This window comes from Ornithorhynchus anatinus, chromosome 11, assembly GCF_004115215.2.
Source record: "Ornithorhynchus anatinus isolate Pmale09 chromosome 11, mOrnAna1.pri.v4, whole genome shotgun sequence".
NCBI lineage: Eukaryota > Metazoa > Chordata > Mammalia > Monotremata > Ornithorhynchidae > Ornithorhynchus > Ornithorhynchus anatinus.
Genome location: NC_041738.1, coordinates 37,424,328 through 37,441,603, shown reverse-complemented (window position 1 = coordinate 37,441,603; position 17,276 = coordinate 37,424,328). Strand labels below are relative to the sequence as shown.

General features: G+C 51.6%; 1 protein-coding gene across 3 annotated transcripts; it reads left to right on the top strand.

The window, feature by feature from the left end:
• Positions 1-3,107: 3,107 nt before the first annotated feature.
• LOC100086595 (carbohydrate sulfotransferase 6-like) lies at positions 3,108-16,730 on the top strand. 3 transcript variants are annotated; one of them, XR_005660568.1, is made up of 4 exons: positions 3,108-3,197; positions 11,057-11,114; positions 13,794-16,217; positions 16,315-16,730. XR_005660568.1 is itself a non-coding variant. In XM_029076210.1 (3 exons), exon 3 carries the CDS (start codon positions 13,828-13,830, stop codon positions 15,022-15,024), a length of 1,197 nt encoding a protein of 398 aa, XP_028932043.1. In that variant the 5' UTR covers positions 3,108-3,197; positions 11,057-11,114; positions 13,794-13,827; the 3' UTR covers positions 15,025-16,730. The 3 variants fall into 3 exon arrangements, 2 of the variants coding, with proteins under 2 accessions (XP_028932043.1, XP_028932045.1); XM_029076210.1 differs by having other exon boundaries at positions 13,794-16,730; XM_029076212.1 differs by lacking the exon at positions 11,057-11,114 and having other exon boundaries at positions 13,794-16,730.
• Positions 16,731-17,276: the final 546 nt, after the last annotated feature.

Genomic DNA, 17,276 nt, shown 5'->3' with positions numbered 1-17,276 from the left:
GGTATTTATTAAGCGCTTACTATGTCAAGCACTGTACTAAGCAGTGGAGTAGATACAAGCAAATCAGGTTGGACACACAGTCCCTGTCCCAAAGTAAGGATTTCTTCCCCTCCCTCCCTTATCCCCCCCCTTGCATTGCTTACTAAATTATGAGAAGACCCTGTTAAATTTGAAATAATATTATGCTATATGGAACATGAAGGGCTTTAACAATATTAAGAGAAGGGTCCAGTGCCCAGTCTAATTATTTTGTAACCACTGTAGTGTTCAGCACATTCTAAGTGCATAGATGACAAACAATCAACAGAATCTCATGATAAAAGAAAAATAATCAGATTCAGTACTATCTCTGCCCCACACCTCTGTTTCCAGCGAGGGGGCATCTTCTCTATTATCTTCTTAGCAAGGAACGCAACTGAGTCTCCGTTGTTTTTCTTTGTTTTCCATTAAATGTTGCTCGCTGAGTGAATGAGCGGTGAGTGATTTGGGCCAAGCCTGATGAGGTTTGCCCAGAACTTGTGATTGAACCTCTCAGGCAGGAGCCAAGGCAGGAAGAAGCTGCAGTTTACGGTTTTTTGGGGTAAACTTTAGATGGCTTCTTTGAGATTTTCCCAGAGGATCTTCCAGAAGGGGGCAGTTCTGTGGAGCAAATGATTGAAAAGCAACTCAAGTGCTCTGCACACAGTAAACGCTCAATACAAACAATTGACTGATTGATTAAACTCAATCGGGCATTGCGGCAGGCCGTGACCCCACTTCCTAAGGTCGCCGTTCCTCAGGGGAGGGTGGTTCTGGGGCACAGACCTTGGGCGGCGGGGCGGGCATTTGGGCCGAGACGACTGACTCGGTTTCAGAGCAGAGTTTGGATCTGGGCTGTGGCTGCGGTTCAGATTCCCGGTCACCTTGGCTCGGAGCTTTGCAGTGACTCCACTGGGTTTCCATTTCATTCACAAGGGCTTTTTGTGTTTCCCAGTTGGCTCGGTTGCCTTTCCTCTGGGCCCCTCACCAGGGAGCTGACAGGGGGAAGGTGGGGGGCAGGTGGGCACTCCCGTGTCTGTGAGGGTGAGTGTGTGTGGAAGTGGGGGTTGGAAGGGCTCTGTCTGTCTGTCCACCTGCCAGGGACTCTGAGGAAGCCCTGAATGTCCCCCCGCGGGGGAAGCCGGGCCGACAACCGCGTCGTCCACGTCCTGCCTCTGGCCTGGAACGCCCTCCCTCTAGACTGTAAGCTCATTGTGGGCAGGGACTGTGTCTGTCTATTGTTACCGAACTCTCCCAAGCGCTTAGCACAGTGCTCTGCACACAGTAAGCCCTCAATAAGTATGATTGAACGAATGAATATCCGATAGAGCTCCCTGTGGAGATGGAATGTGTCTATTGTAAGGTTACACTGTGCTCTCCCCAGCACTTGGTAATAATAATGGTTATAAGGGTGGTATTTGTTAAGCGCTTACTATGCGCAAAGCACTGTTCTAAGCGCTGGGGGGGATACAAGGTGATCAGGTTGTCCCACGTGGGGCTCACGGTTTTTAATCCCCATTTGACAGATGAGGTAACTGAGGCACAGAGAAGTTAAGTGACTTGCCCAAAGTCACACAGCTGGCAAGCGGCGGGGCTGGGATTTGAACCCATGACCTCTGACACCCAAGCCCAGGCTCTTTCCACTCAGCCACGCTGCTTCTCTCTTTGGTAGTGCTCTGCCCACAGTAAGCGCTCAATAAATGATTGACCGACTGACTTCACCTTCAAAGCCTTTTTGAAGGCACATCTCTTCCAAGAGGCCTTCTCTGACTAAGCCCCCATTTCCCTCATTCGGTCGTATTTATCGAGCACTTACTATGCGCAGAGCACTGTACTAAGCCTTTTCCCCCTTCTGCGTCACCCTGATTTGCTCCCTGTACTCACCGCCACTCAGCCCCACAGCACTTATGTATCTATCTGTTATTTCTTTCTTTATTTATATCGTCTGTCTCCCGTTCTGGACTGTGAGCTCATTGTGGTCGGGGAATGTGTCTACCAGCTCTGTTATATGGTACTCTTCCAAGTGCTTGGCACAGTGCCCTGCACACAGTAAGCACTCAATACTGCTATTACTAATAATGGCATTTGTTAAGTGCTTACTGTGGGCCAGGCACTGTACTATACGCTGAGGTGGATACAAGCAAATCCAGTTGGACACGGTCCCTTTCCCTCGTGGGGCTCATAGTGTCGATCCCATTTTACAGATGAGGTCACCGAGGCACCAATAAATCAATAAAGACCAAGAAATTGGATTGATTGATTGATAGATGATAGGGGGTCCTGGAGTCGGGCTGGAAAGGGAGGAAGAGGAGGAAGGGGGGAGTTAAGGGACGGTCCGAGGGGTGGGAGGGTCAAGGAGTGGGGCTAAAGGGGTTGAGGGGAATGGAGGGAGGGTCTGAGGGGAATGGAGGGAAGGTTTTAGGGGAGGGAGGGTCTGAGGGGAATGGAGGGAAGGTTTTAGGGGAGGGAGGGTCTGAGGGGAATGGAGGGAAGGTTTTAGGGGAGGGAGGGTCTGAGGGGAATGGAGGGAAGGTTTTAGGGGAGGGAGGGTCTGAGGGGAATGGAGGGAAGGTTTTAGGGGAGGGAGGGTCTGAGGGGAATGGAGGGAGGGTCTGAGGGGAATGGAGGGAGGGTCTGAAGGGAGGGAGGGTTTGAGGGGAATGGAGGGAAGGTTTTAGGGGAGGGAGGGTCTGAGGGGAATGGAGAGGGGATCTGAGGGGAATGGAGGGAGGGTCTTGGGGAGGAAGGGTACGAGGGGAATGGAGGGAGGTTCTGAAGGGAGGGAGGGTCTGAGGGGAATAGAGGGAAGGTCTGAGGGGAGGGAGGGTCTGAGAGGAATGGAGAGAGGGTCCGGGGAATGGAGGGAGGGTCGGAGGGGAGGGGAGGGGAGGGAGGGTGTGAAGGGTGTGAGAGGAAGGGGAGGGAGAGTGTGCGGGGCGGGAAGGTTTGAGGGGAGGGACGGTGGAGCGGCAGGAGCGTGTGAGGGGCGGGCCGGGCCGGGCCGGGCGAGGGGCGGGAGCGGACGGACCCTCCCTCCCTCCTCCGTCCCTCCCTCCGTCCCTCCCTCCCTCCCTCCCTCCCCTGCCGTCCCCTGTCCGTCTGTCGTCCCCGGCCCGGGCCAGCCGGGGCAGCGGCCACCCCCCAAAGGGGCGCAGTGTGCGGCTGAGGAGGCGGCGCAGGTAGAGGCGGGGGGACATGGCGGGGGGGAAGGGGGGGAATGTGTGCAGGGGGGTCGGGCCCGGGGCCCCTCGGCGGCCGCAGGAGGAGCCGGGCCGGACGCCTGGGCCGCCCCATCGCCATAACGCCCCTCTCCGCTAAGCGCTTACTACATCGCAGGCACCGCACTGAGCGCTGCGCCGCAGAGAAGCAGCCTGGCTCGGTGGCAAGACCCCGGCCTGGGGAGTCACGGGTCGTGGGGTCCAATCCCGCCTCTGCCCCTTGTCAGCCGGAGCACTGTGGGCCAGGCGCCTCTCTGGGCCTCAGTGACCTCATCTGCAAAATGGGGATTAACTGTGAGCCCCACGTGGGACCACCTGACGACCCTCTGTCTACCCCAACGCTCAGAGCAGTGCTCCGCACCTAGTAAGCGCTTCACAAAGACCAACCTTATACAAGGAAATCAAGGCTGGACCCCGCTCCTGCCCCGCACGGGGCTCGCGGCCCTTTATGCCCCTTTTCCAGATGGGAGAACCGAGGCACGGAGAAGTGACTTGGCCCAGGCCACACCGCAGGCAAGTGGGGGAGGCGGGATTAGAACCCAGGACCCTGTAGCCACGACGCCGTGCCGTCCCGGTGCCTGGGTCCCTCTCTGCTCTGGGCCCCGGGGCTCTAATAGTAATAATCACGGTATTTGTTAAGCGTCTAATAATCATGTTGGTATTGCTTAAGCGCTTACTATGTGCCGGGCACTGTTCTAAGCGCAGGGAGGAATATAAGGGGATCAGGTGGTCCCCCTTGGGGCTCACAGTCTTCATCCCCATTTTACAGAGGAGGGAACTGAGGCCCAGATAATAATAATAATAATAATGATGGTATTTGTTAAGCGCTTACTATGTGCCAAGCACTGTTCTAAGCGCTGGAGGGGGACACAAGGTAATCAGGTTGTCCCCCGTGGGGCTCACAGTCTTCATCCCCATTTTACAGAGGAGGGAACCGAGGCCCAGAGAATAATAATAATAATGTTGGTATTTCTTAAGTGCTTACTATGGGCCAAGCCCTGTTCTAAGCGCTGGGAGGGATACAAGGTAATGAGGTGGTCCCCCGTGGGGCTCCCATCTTTATCCCCATTTTACAGAGGAGGGAACTGAGGCCCAGAGAATAATAAGAGTAATGTTGGTATTTGTTAAGCGCTTACTATGTGCCAAGCACTGTTCTAAGCACTGGAGGATACAAGGTAATCAGGTTGTCCCACGTGGGGCTCACAGTCTTCATCCCCATTTTACAGATGAAGTAACTGAGGCCCAGAGAAGTGAATCTATTAATAATAATAATAATGTATTTCTTAAGTGCTTACTATATGCCTAGCACTGTTCTCAGCACTCGGGTAATAATCATAATAATGTTGGTATTTGTTAAGCACTTACTATGTGCAGAGCACTGTTCTAAGCGCTGGGATAGATACAGGGTAATCAGGTTGTCCCACGTGAGGCTTACAGTTAATCCCCATTTTACAGATGAGGTAACTGAGGCACAGAGAAGTGAAGTGACTTGCCCACCGTCACACAGTTGACAAGTGGCAGAGCCGGGATTCGAATCCATTACCTCTGACTCCCAAGCCCAGGCTCTTTCCACTGAGCCATGCTGCTAGATATAAGGTAATCAGGTTGTCCTCCATGGGGCTCAGAGTCTTCATCCCCATTTGGCAGATTAGGTCACTGAAGCCCAGAGGAGTGAATCTAATAGTAATAATAATAATGGTATTTCTTAAGTGCTTACTATACGCCAAGCACTGTTCTCAGCGCTGGGATGAATACAAGGTAATCAGGTTGTCCCACATGGGGCTCACAGTCTTCATCCCCACTTTACAGATGAAGCAACCGAGGCATAGAGAAGTGAAGTGACTTGCCCAAGGTCACACAGCAGACAGGTGGCGGAGCCGGGATTAGAACCCACATCCTCTGGCTCCCAAATCCGTGCTCTTGCCACTAAGCCACGCTGCTACCCTGCCCAATCGGCCCTTCCTCCCCGGAAAAATGCCTGGTGGAGAGGATGATTCCCTGAGCCTTCCTTGGGCGGGGTGGGAATGGGAGAAGGGATTTAAGATGTTAAGCTTTATTGGTTCCTGAAAAGGGACTCGTATGTGGAGGGGCATCGTACTCTCTCGGACTGACTACTGAACTCATTAGGAAGCCGCTTCTCTGTCTCCCAGCAGTGGGCCCTTCATAAATACTCTTCCTTCTGCTGCAGCTGCTCTTCCTTCGGTCCAAAAAGTATCAAGACTGTGATTTCTCCACTGGGAGCTGCAGTGTAAGACACTACTCGGAAGCCAATTGGTCTGGTGTGGCTAGTGCTTTCCCCCCTGTAGCCTGTAAACACCTCGAAGGCAGCGATCGTATTTTATAATTCTTTTCTACAGTCCCCGACCTCAATAAATATTAGTGATACCGAGTGATTGGAGGAGCTGGTGGGAGGAGAAGATAGGGCAAGAAGAAGCTGTGGATTGAAGGGATTCTTGATATTCCCATCTTTCTGTGAAAGCCAAGCATCATAGGGAGTTGCCGGCTTTTCTCCCCAGAGAGCTCTCCGGCAGCGTCCTTTCAATCAATCAATGGTATTTATTGACGAATTTCTGTGGTAAGAGCACTGTGCTAAGCGAATGGGAGCGTACAATACAACGGAGGTGCAGGCAGCGAAAACTCATCCCGGAAAGGCAGGCTGTCGGGGGAGGATTCCTATTTTATAAATGGGAAAACTGTGTCGCAGAAGGGGAAAAGAGCCCCAGTATGGGTCATTCATTCATCCAATCCTATTTATTGAGCGTTTACTGGGTGCTGAGCACTGTACTAGGCGCTTGGAAAGTACAATACAGCAATAAAGAGAGACAATCCCTGTCCAACAACGGGTTTACAGTCTAGAGGAGTCATAGGCAGAGCCAGGAATAGAAATCAGGTCTTCTGACTCATCATCTGGGGCACTATCATTTAGTCATATTTGTTGAGCACTATCTGTGTATAGAGCACTGACCTAAAGCGCTTGGGAGAATAAAATATAACCGAGTTGGTAGACGTGTTCCCTGCCCACAGCAAGCTAACAGTCTAGAAAGGGGAGACGGACATTAGTAGAAATAATTACACCTAAATACATAAGTGGGGTGAGGCTGAGGGAGGGGTGAACAGGGTGTAAATCCTAATGCAAGGGCCACTCAGAAGGGAGTGAGAAGAAGAGGAAATGAGGCCTTAATTGGGGAAAGCCTCTTGGAGAGATGCTTTTAAAAAGGTTTTGAAGGAGGGGCGAGTGATCATTTGATATGAAGAGGGAGTGCGTTCCAGTTTAGAGGCAGAACGTGGACGAGAGTTCAGCGGCGAGACAGATGAGATCGAGGTACGTGAGAAGGTTGATGTTAGTGGAGCAAAGATTGGGGGCCGAGTTGAAGTAGGAAATCAGAGAGGTGTGATAGGAGGGAGCAAGGTGATTGAGTGTTTTAAAGTCGATGGTAAAGAGTTTCTATTTGCTGTGGAGGTGGGTGGGCGACCACTGGAGGACTGGGCATATGTGGACTGATTGGTTTTGTAGGTAAATGATCCAAGCAGCAGAGTGAAGTGTGGATTGGAGTGGAGAGTGACCGGAGGCAGGGAAGTCGGTGAGGAGTCTGATGCGGTAATCAAGGTGGGCTAAAATAAGTGCTTGGATTAACGTGGAAGCAGTTTGGATGGAGAGGAAAGGGGGGATTTGAGAGTTACGAAGGTCGAAATGATAGGATTTAGTAACAGGTTAAATATGCAGGTTGAATGGGAGAGATGAGTCAAGGATAACGCCAAGGTTACTGGCTGGTGAGACAGGGAGGATGGTGGTGCCGTGTATAGTTTGGGGACAGGGTTTGGGTGGGAAGATGAGTTCTGATTTGGATATGTTAAGTTTGAGGTGTCAGCGAGGCATCGAAGTAGAGACGTCCTACTCAGTCCCCTGCTTGGATTTAGATTCCTAGCGCTCCTGCTAAGAGTGGGACTGGGCAAAGTTGCCGGTTGCCTTTTTTTTAATGGTATTTGCGAAGCTCTTACTGCGTAGCAGACACTGTACTAAGCACTGGGCTAGATTCAAGATAGTCAAGTCTCACATGGGGCTCACAGTCTAAGTAGGAGGGATAACAGGTATTGAATCCCCATTTTGCCAGTGAGGGAACTGAGGTACAGATAAGTTAAATGACTTGCCGAAGGTCACACAGCAATTATGTGGTGGAGCTGGGAGTAGAACCCAGGTCCTCTGACTCCCAAACCCATGCTCTTTCCACTAGGCCCTGCTGCTACTTTGCAATTGGGTTTTCATTCATTCATTCAATTGTATTTATTGAGCACTTACTGTGTGCAGAGCACTGTACTAAGCACTTGGAAAGTACAATTGAGCAACAAATATCCCTACCCAACAGCAGGCTCACAGGCATCTCCCAGATCTGATCTGCTAGCGTTCATCCATTCATTCATCCAATCATATTTATTGAGCGCTTACTGTGTACAGAGCACTGTACTAAGCTCTCGGAAAGTACAATTCAGCAATAGAGACAATCCCTGCCCACACCAGGTTTATAGTCTAGAAAGGGGGGAGACAGACATCAAAACAAGTTAACAGGCATCAATAGAAGTAAATAGAATTATAGATATAATTCTATAGATGTAGATATAGCAAAAGTATCCTTCGTGTGCATACGGATATGTGTATGTGTGAATATTTAGGTTTTCAAGGCACAATAGAGCAGATTCTGTGGAACTGGGAAAACAGAAATACTGGTCTTTGGCATGGCATTAAGTGGGAAAGTGGGGACTCATTTATCTCCATGCCTGCTAGATTGCAAGCTCTTTGAGGGTAGGGATCATTTCTACTTTAGTGTATTCTCCTAAGGGCTTTGTACAGTGCTCTGCACCCACTAAGGACTTAGTCAAACGCTGTCGATTGATTAATTTTTATTTTTTTTTTACTAAATAGTAACTCGCTGTATCCTTGTCCCTGGCACCTGCGTTGTATGGTGTCCACTTTCAGATATCTCCCATTTGTGTCTGAAGTGTGTCTGTGAAGTGATACGGCCTGGAAGTCTCCCAGCCTGAGTTTTCTGAGCTGCCCTTTGTGTCTCCAAGAGCTTCCCGCCTCCACCACTTATCTGCTTTGTGACCTTGGGAAAGTCGCTTCACTTCTCAATGCCTCGATTACCTCCACCTGTAGAACGGGGATTAAGACTGTGAGCCAAATGCGGGACAGGGACTGGGTCTAACCCGATTAGCTTGTATCTGCCCCAACGCTTAGTATGGTGCCTGGAACATAGTAAGCGCTTAAGAAATACCATAAAAAAACAAAAAGCCCTGAGCTGCTGCAGCCAAGATGGGCACCAGCGGCTGCCCGGGCTGCTGTGCTGCTGGAGCCCCCATCTGTGGTTTGGAAGGGCCCTAGTCTCCAGGAGCTGCCTGCTTGTGAGAAGGGCCAAATAATGGAAAAAAATGATTCATTTCCATTGGATTTGAAGTAATTTCCTGTCGGATTTAGATGCCTTAATCCCTCTCTCTCCAATTTCCCTCCCTCCCACCCCCACCGTCTCCTTCACTTTAGGGTATGTCTGGGACTCGCCTCTGTGAGATCCTTTTCCTTTCCATAAAGTTCTCTTTAGTTTAAACCTGAGATCCCATAAATCTTTGGATTTGCTACCTATTTTGTGGAGGCCCCCGAGAGAAGTTGCTGGATTAGTGGAAAGAGTACGGGCTTGGGAGTCGGAGGAGGTCATGGGTTCGACTCCCTGCTCTGCCACTTGTCAGCTGTGTGACTGTGGGCAAGTCACTTCACTTCTCTGTGCCTCAGTTACCTCATCTGTAAAATGGGGATCAAGACTGTGAGCCTCACGTGGGACAACCTGATTACCCTGTCTCTCCCCCAGCTCTTAGAACAGTGCTCTGCACATAGTAAGCGCTTAACAAATACCAACATCATAATAATCCCGGCTCCACCCCTTGTCTGCTGTGTGACTTTGGGCAAGCCATTTAATTTCTCTGTGCCTCAGTTAGCTCATCTGTAAAATGGGGATTAAAGACAATGAACCCCACATGGGACAACCTGATTATCTTGTATCTACCCCAATACTTAGAAGAGTGCTTGGCACATAGTAACCGCTTCTTAAAAAATACCATTATTATTATAGGTGCTATTTAATAGTAATGTTGGTATTTGTTAAGCGCTTACTATGTGCAGAGCACTCTTCTAAGTGCTGGGGGAGATACAGGGTCATCAGGTTGTCCCACATGAGGCTCATAGTCTTCACCCTCATTTTACAGATGAGGGAACTGAAACACAGAGAATAATAATAATAATAATGATGTTGGTATTTGTCAAGCGCTTACTATGTGTCGAGCACTGTTCTAAGCGCTGAGGTAGATACAGGGTAATCAGGTGTTGTCCCACATAAGGCTCACAGTCTTAATCCCCATTTTACAGATGAGGTAACCGAGGCACAGGTAAGTTAAGCACGACTTGCCCAAGGTCACAAAGCTGACAGCGGAGCCGAGATTAGAACCCAGGTCGTCCGACTACCTTGTCACTAGGCCACGCTGCTTGACTTATGTTGATGTTGGGCAAGTCACTCCTGCTTTCCAAGCCTCCGTTTCCCCAACAGGGAGACTAGACCAGCCTGCCTCCCAGATGGCCAGGTTGTTAATAATAATGTTGGTTAAAGACACAGGCAAGGACTCAGAGTAGTAGGTAGTGCTAATAGCATTTATTAAGCACTTACTGTGTTGCCGAATACTGTACTAAGTGCTGGAAAGAAATACAGAGGTGGGAATTAAACATAGTCCCTGTCCCTCGAGGGCTCACAAGGTAAAAGAGCTTTAACACCTGGACACTGTATCAATAGGAAGTGTTATTCTATCACAGGATTTTTTCCCCCTAAAGACTTGCCTAAAATTGCCTAATCAATGATTTCTAATAATAATGTTGGTGTTTGTTTAGCGCTTACTATGTGCAGAGCACTGTTCTAAGCGCTGGGGTAGATACAGGGTAATCAGGTTGTCCCACATGAGGCTCACAGTCTTCATCCCCATTTTCCAGATGAGGTAACTGAGGCCCAGAGAAGTGAAGTGACTTGCCCACAGTCACACAGCTGCCAAGTGGTAGAGTTGGGATTCGAACCCATGACCTCTGACTCCCAAGCCCGGGCTCTCTCCACTGAGCCACGCTGCTTCTCTTGATTGCCATCAATCAGTTATCAAAAACATCCTTTTTCTGTTTGAATACAGACTTGCAGTGGAAGTGCTAAATGCCACACTTCCTTTGCAGGTTAATCTCTTTTCTCCCCGACTCTTGCCACTTCAGCACTCCAACATACCCATAAAGCTTCTGCATGTGTCAAGTTGTCTTCTGTTGCTTCCCTCTACCTGTATTTTATTTAATGTCTGTCTTCCCTTTTAGACTGTAAGCTCCTTGAGGGCAGGAATCATGCCTACTAACTATTGTACTCTCCCAAGCCCTTAGCTCTGCACCGAGTAAACTCTCCATCAATACCAGTGATAGATTAATTGATAGGGATTGAAGAAAGCCAGTGGCTTAGTGGAAAGACCCGAGGATTGGGAATCGGGGAACCTGGGTTCTAATCCCAGCTCTCCATTTTGCCTGCTCTATGACTTTGGGAAAGTCACTTTACTTCTCTGTGCCTCAGTTTCCGCATCTATAAATGGAGATAAAATACCAGTCCTCTCTCCCGCTTAGGCCGCGAGCCCCTGGGTGTCCCATCTTCTTAGAGCGTGTCAACCCCAGCGCTTACTACTGAGCTTGGCACACCCTAAGTGCATAACATATTGTTATTAGAGGTGTCCAGTTTGGAAAATGCCACTTGTTTCTCTGCCTCCAGGCCGCCATTTCTGCGAGACACAAGAAGAGACTTAATTACAGATCCCCGGGTGAGACAGGTCAGTGTAACCTTTCCAAATGAATGGTCCCCGAGGTCAGCTGATCTCAGTGAGATTGCCACCTTCGGATATCAATGTCCAGGGAACACACAGAGCCCTCAGTGCAGAGACGATCCCTCAGTCACCACACAGGGACGAGCCCCGGAGTCAGGACCCAGCTGGTGATCTGCCTAGAAACGGAGGCGCCGGAGATGTGAGCCTACGGCCAGAGGAACCGGCCCGGCTCCCGCCACGTCCCGGCCATCCCCAGACGGTAGGAAAGGCGATCACATCCAGCTCTTCTGGTGATGATTTTTCTTTAATCGTGATTAATGCCCATTACGGATGTTCTGCAAAATGCTTCTGAAAATTAAGGCAGTTTCATTTTTTTTTTTACTCCCACTCAGAACTTAATCTGTGAGAGAGATAATAATAATAGTTGTGGTATTTGTTAAGTGCTTACCGTGTGCCAGGCACTGTACTAAGCGCAGGGGTGGATTCAAGAAAATCAGGTTAGACACAGTCCCTGCCCTAAATGGGGCTTACACTTTTAATCTCCATTTTATAGATGAAGTAATGGAGGCACAGAGAAGTGAAGCGAGTTGCTCAAGGTCACACAGCAGACAAGTGGCAGAGCCGGGATTAGAACCTATGACCTTCTGACTGCCAGGCCCGTGTTCTATCCACTCGGCCGTGCTGCTTCTCCTTGCGGCAAGAAATCAACCGATAGATCGTATTTATTGAGGACCTCTTCCGGGCAGAGCTTTTGCACCCCTTAGAAGTCCTCGCCTGGGGGAATGTAATAAAAAACACCACTCCCGCTCTGCAATCCAGCACAGTGATATTTACTGAGCTCTTACTATGCGCTGCTGAGCATACAATAGAGTTGGGCCAAGTCAAAGAGCTTTCAGAATAATGGGCGCCCCGTCCCAGATGTGGAGCGGAAAATGGTAAACTCAGAGGTGCTGGAGCCAAGAACTGCCAAACCGAACGTTGCTGGGCCAGACCACTGCCCGTTAAATCTCACCATGCGCTGGGCACTAACCCCCTCGAGCCGCCCTGTGTTCTCCCGATGGGGATCCCTGGGTTCGAGTAGTGAGTCCTGCACAAGTTCTTTGGGGTCACGTAGGGCCAGCGATTCACTAGGCGGTGGCCTGGACGAGCTGGGGGAATGTGGTGGCTGTGGGCAGGGAATGTGTCTACCAACTCTCTTGTCCCAGGGGTTTAGGACAGTGCTCGGCACACGATAAGCGCTCAATAAATCCCACTGATTTGTGGTGGCAGAAATGGGGGCGCAAAGGCCAGGAGGAGATGGGCCAGGCATCCAGCTCCTGGTTTAAAGTTGCTCCCTCGGACACTTCCAAAGGTGAGTCCCCAGAGGGGTCCGTCTGCACCTGCTGGTCGTGTAGCTACATCTGGGTGCCGGCAGGTCCGCCGAGGGGCTCGGGGACCCCAGATTGACCAGAAACGCTCCCTTTCTTGCCCAGGAAAATGCAGTTCTGCTGTCGGGAGGACACCTTTTCATTTCCCTCCCTCTACTACACCTCCCTCCTGCATCTGTGTCTCCTAGAAGGAGGCTTATCTTGGTGATAAGATGTTTACTTTGGCAGGTACAAATTCCCAGGATGGATTTACTACTCATAACTATTAAATGGTTCAAGCAGCCAGAGAGGAGCCACTCATTCATTCATTCAATAGTATTTATTGAGCGCTTACTATGTGCAGAGCACTGTACTAAGCGCTTGGAATGGACAATTCCATTCCATCTCTGCCCAAGGACGGGCTCACAGTCTAAATGGGGGAGACGGACGGCAGAGCAAAACAAAACAAAACAAAAACGACAACATCATCAAGATAAATAGAATCAAGGGGATGACACCTCATTAATAAAATAAATAGGGTAATAAATAACTTGAGACTCTTCCCTTCTTGGCATTAGTGAATGGGAAGCCAGGAGGGTGGTTGAGGAGCTAAAAGACCTCAGCCCCCTGGGAATTACAATTTAAAACAGAGCTTTAAGTTTTAGCTTTGGGAGCTGCACTAAATCGTGTGTTCCAAACTCTGTACAGTCCTGAGTGGAGATCTGGGCCCCTGAATCAAACAATCGGTGGTATTTGCTGAGCGCTTACTGTGTGCAGAACACTGTACTACGCGCTTGGGAGAGTACAATGCAACAGAGTTGGTAGACATGTTCCCTCTCCCACAGAGAGCTTAGGGTCTAGAGGGGGAACTGGACATGGACATTTGTATGAATAAATAAATAAATGATCCTTACCCTAGTAATAAATAAAATTTCATTGTGGTATTTTTTCAGTGCTTACTCTGTGTCAAACATTGTACTAAGCGCTGGGTAGAGACGAGATAATCGGGTCAGATATCATCCTGGTCCCACATGAGGCTCCCAATCTAAGGGTGACTAGCACCAGGAATGAAACTTGGGGCAAATACGGTTGCCCCCGAGGAGTTTTGCTACTCCCAGCAGCCCTAGGAGGAAAGAGAGCTCTCTGGGCCGCCAAGGGGGAAACCGAGGTACAGAACCGAGTAGAGATGCGTCCAGGGACCCGGTGGGGCCGGAAACAGACCGCGCAGGGCCGGAGTCTGTGGCCCGCCGCCCGAACCGCTGAGCTCCGAGAACGGGCCGCGTGGCCGAGGAGGGGCCCCCGGGCGTCGAACGACCGCCGCCCTTCTCTCTTCCCCCAGCCCGTCGTGCCCTCCGTCCGGCCCCCGGCTCGGCATGGCCCGGCTGCGAGTCTCCAGCACCACGGTGGCCGTGCTCCTGGTGGTGCAGACCGGCTTCCTGCTCTTCCTCTACTCCCGCCACGGCCGCTCGCCGCCGGCGCCTGAGGAGCCGGGGGGCCGCGTGCACGTGCTGATCCTGTCCTCGTGGCGCTCGGGCTCCTCCTTCGTGGGGCAGCTCTTCAGCCAGCACCCGGACGTCTTCTACTTGATGGAGCCCGCCTGGCACGTGTGGGTGTCCCTGGCCCAGGGCAGGGCCGCCGTGCTCCACATGGCCGTGCGGGACCTGGTGCGCTCCGTCTTCCTCTGCGACATGGACGTCTTCGACGCCTACCTGCCCTGGCGCCGGAACCTCTCGGACCTCTTCCAGTGGGCGACGAGCCGGGCCCTGTGCTCCCCGCCGGCCTGCGGCGCCTTCCGGCGGGACGCCATCTCCGGCGAGGCCGCCTGCAAGACGCTGTGCGGCCGGCAGCCCTTCGCGGTGGTGGCGGAGGCCTGCCGCTCCTACAGCCACGTGGTGGTCAAGGAGGTGCGTTTCTTCAACCTGCGGGTCCTCTACCCGCTGCTGACCGACCCCTCCCTCGACCTCCGCGTCGTCCACCTGGTGCGCGACCCCCGGGCCGTGCTCAAGTCGCGGGAGCAGTCGGCCAAGGCCCTGGCCCGGGACAACGGCATCGTCCTGGGCACCAACGGGACGCGGGTGGAGCTGGACCCGGGGCTGAGGGTGGTGCAGGAGGTCTGCCGCAGCCACGTGCGCATCGTCGAGGCGGCCACCGTCAAGCCCCCGCCCTTCCTGCGGGACCGCTATCGGCTGGTGCGGTTCGAGGACCTGGTGCGCGACCCGCTGGCCGAGATCCGGGGCATGTACGACTTCGCCGGCCTCCGCCTCACGCCCCGGCTCGGGTCCTGGATCTACAACATCACCCACGGTCCGGGCCCCGGCCGGCGCGGGGAGGCTTTTAAGATCACCTCCCGGGACGCCCTCAACGTCTCCCAGGCCTGGCGTCAGGCTCTGCCCTTCTCCAAGATCCGCCGGGTGCAGGAACTGTGTGGCGGGGCCCTGCGGGTGCTGGGCTACCGGTCCGTGGACTCGGAACAGGAGCAGAGGGATCTCACCCTGGACCTGCTGCTCCCCCGGGGCCGGAGCCAGTTCAGCTGGGCTTCATCCATGTCCTTTTTCTCTCGGGAGAAGTAGCGCCCGGGGGCCTTTTTGGAAGAGGCTCGTGCGGGGTTGGGCACTCGAACTCCCACATTCCCGCTGGATTCCCACCCCCCCCCCCCCGGGAAGCTCGGTGATGCCAGCTGCTTGCAGGCGCCCCCTCCCCGGCTCCAAGACCGGCTGAGTCCGGAAACGGGATCCCACGAGAGTGATCTTGATTTTCTAAATGAATGGCCTTTTCGAGTTCCCCAGTCCTGCTGTTTTTGTTTATTTTTTCCCCAGCTTTGACCCCGATTTTGCTCTGGCCCTTTGGCTCCTTTTCAGTTCTTCCTAGTCCTTCAGCCTTAGGGCAGGGGACGGGGTGGGGGGCATCTCCTGGCCTGGTTTCTGGAACACGGGTAACCAAGTCCAGCGAAAAAGTGTGCCCCTGGGCACTCCAGTCTGGAACGCTGACTGGCTGGCTGAACGTGGGCCGCCGTCTCTTGGGAGCCCAGAACAAGATGGACAGAAATTGGCACCTTATAGCTTCTCCAGCCTTTCCCCTCCCATAGCCGTAGGAACATCTCGAGGGGATATTTGGGAGCCGATATGAGTTCTTTTGAGTAGGCTCCTCTAGCTGCATCTGTACCCGTTCCCCATCTCTGTTCACGTCGTAGACCCTCGACCTATGCGCAATCCATAGAAAAAACATTTATTTTTATTTCCCCACTAGCCACGGTTGCAAAACCCAAGCCTCTAAGCATTTAGGGGCCTCCATGGGACATGGGAGTTCAGCAAGTAGATTGCAGCCTCCCGGCTCATCGGGGTGAGCACTGTGAGTGGCAGAGAGAAGGGGGTACCGCGAGACATCTCTCGGACAGAGATCAGCAGGATTATCCACAGTAACCAGCCGGGGTGCAGGACTGGCAGTGAATTAAATCCTAGCGAGACCTTACCTGGGTATGCAATCGTGCCCGCTCAGTGGATAAAGAAGGCGAATCATTCCCGTAACCGTGGATTTTTTTCCATCAGGGTTAAAGGAAGGCTAGGAGGCTCCGTGGGTTAAAGTGATAAAGTAGAGAGGGCTAGAGATGAGCATGGGGTTTCTGGTTGGTGTTTGAACTTTTTAGGGGGCCCGTTTTCCCAGGAGCAAGTCCACCTCACCGTCATCATCAAGCAACACTTCCCTGGGCTAAGCGCTGAGCTCGTTGCACCGGATTACCCTCCGGATCAGTTGCTCACGGAAGGAAGTACGTGTTCTTCTACTGGGGCCTCCGGTGCATATGCGGTGTGCTTCGCTGTGCTACCGAGACCAGAGATTCAAACCACGCTAACCACTCCCTGTAGGTCAAGGGACGTCTGAGAAGAAAGCCCGATAGCGATGTCACAGCCGGAAGAGAAGGTGGAGTTAAGATGGACCCGCTCAGGCTGCCTGCTGCTACCTCACAGGATGCTCTTCTCCTCTCCCTCAGCTGAAACTCCCCCCTCTTGTGCATCTGGGTGGGAGAGACTGGCCAATGGACATCACGGAATTTGCTTCACTTTGAGAGTAGTGGTGATTGAAGACACGCAAAATTGACACCAGCATCAGTCACTGCGCGATAAATCGCAGCACGTTGGTGATTCACAGAAAATCTTCTGGGGTTATTGATGCATCATTTGGTGGCCACACCTTTTTAATTTTAGACTAATATTTTTTAAAAGTACGGAAACCTGTAAAGTGCTCACAGTATTTTAAAATACACTTACCGTCTTTCATTGTCTATAGTTGTGCCTCCCAAATTTCTTTCAATCTCCATCTGTGCTGTCTAGATGTGTGTGCCTTTCCCCGAATTCTGTGGGAAACAGACAATTCCTTCCTTCTGCTTTTGGTGTACATCTTTTGTCCATAAGATTATGATATTTATTAAACACTTATTAGGTTCCAAGCACCGTACTAAGTACTAGGGTAGATACAAGATGATCAGGAATCCCACGTGGGGCTCACAAACCAGGTTTTTATTTTGTTGTGCATTTATCCTTGTCCTCGATGCCATTTTAATGTTTTAGTGTGTCACTGGTCCTGTTGTGTCTCTTTCCAGTCCTCGCCTATCTTCTATATTTATAGATTGTGAGCCCTTCCAGGCACAGGGTCTGTGCCTGATTTCTAATCCAGTGCTCTGCCAACAGTAAGCGCTGAATAAATTCTACTGTTACAACTACTGTGACTAAGTAGAAGGGAGTAAGTTTGAATCCCCATTTTACAGATCGTACAGTGCTCTGCAGAGAGTAAGTGCTTAATATACACTATTACTATTACTGCTAAGAGG

What these genes read in the sequence shown, in the direction of transcription:
- LOC100086595 (XM_029076212.1), top strand. Translation starts at nt 13,828, where the DNA reads ATGGCCCGGCTGCGAGTCTCCAGCACCACGGTGGCCGTGCTCCTGGTG.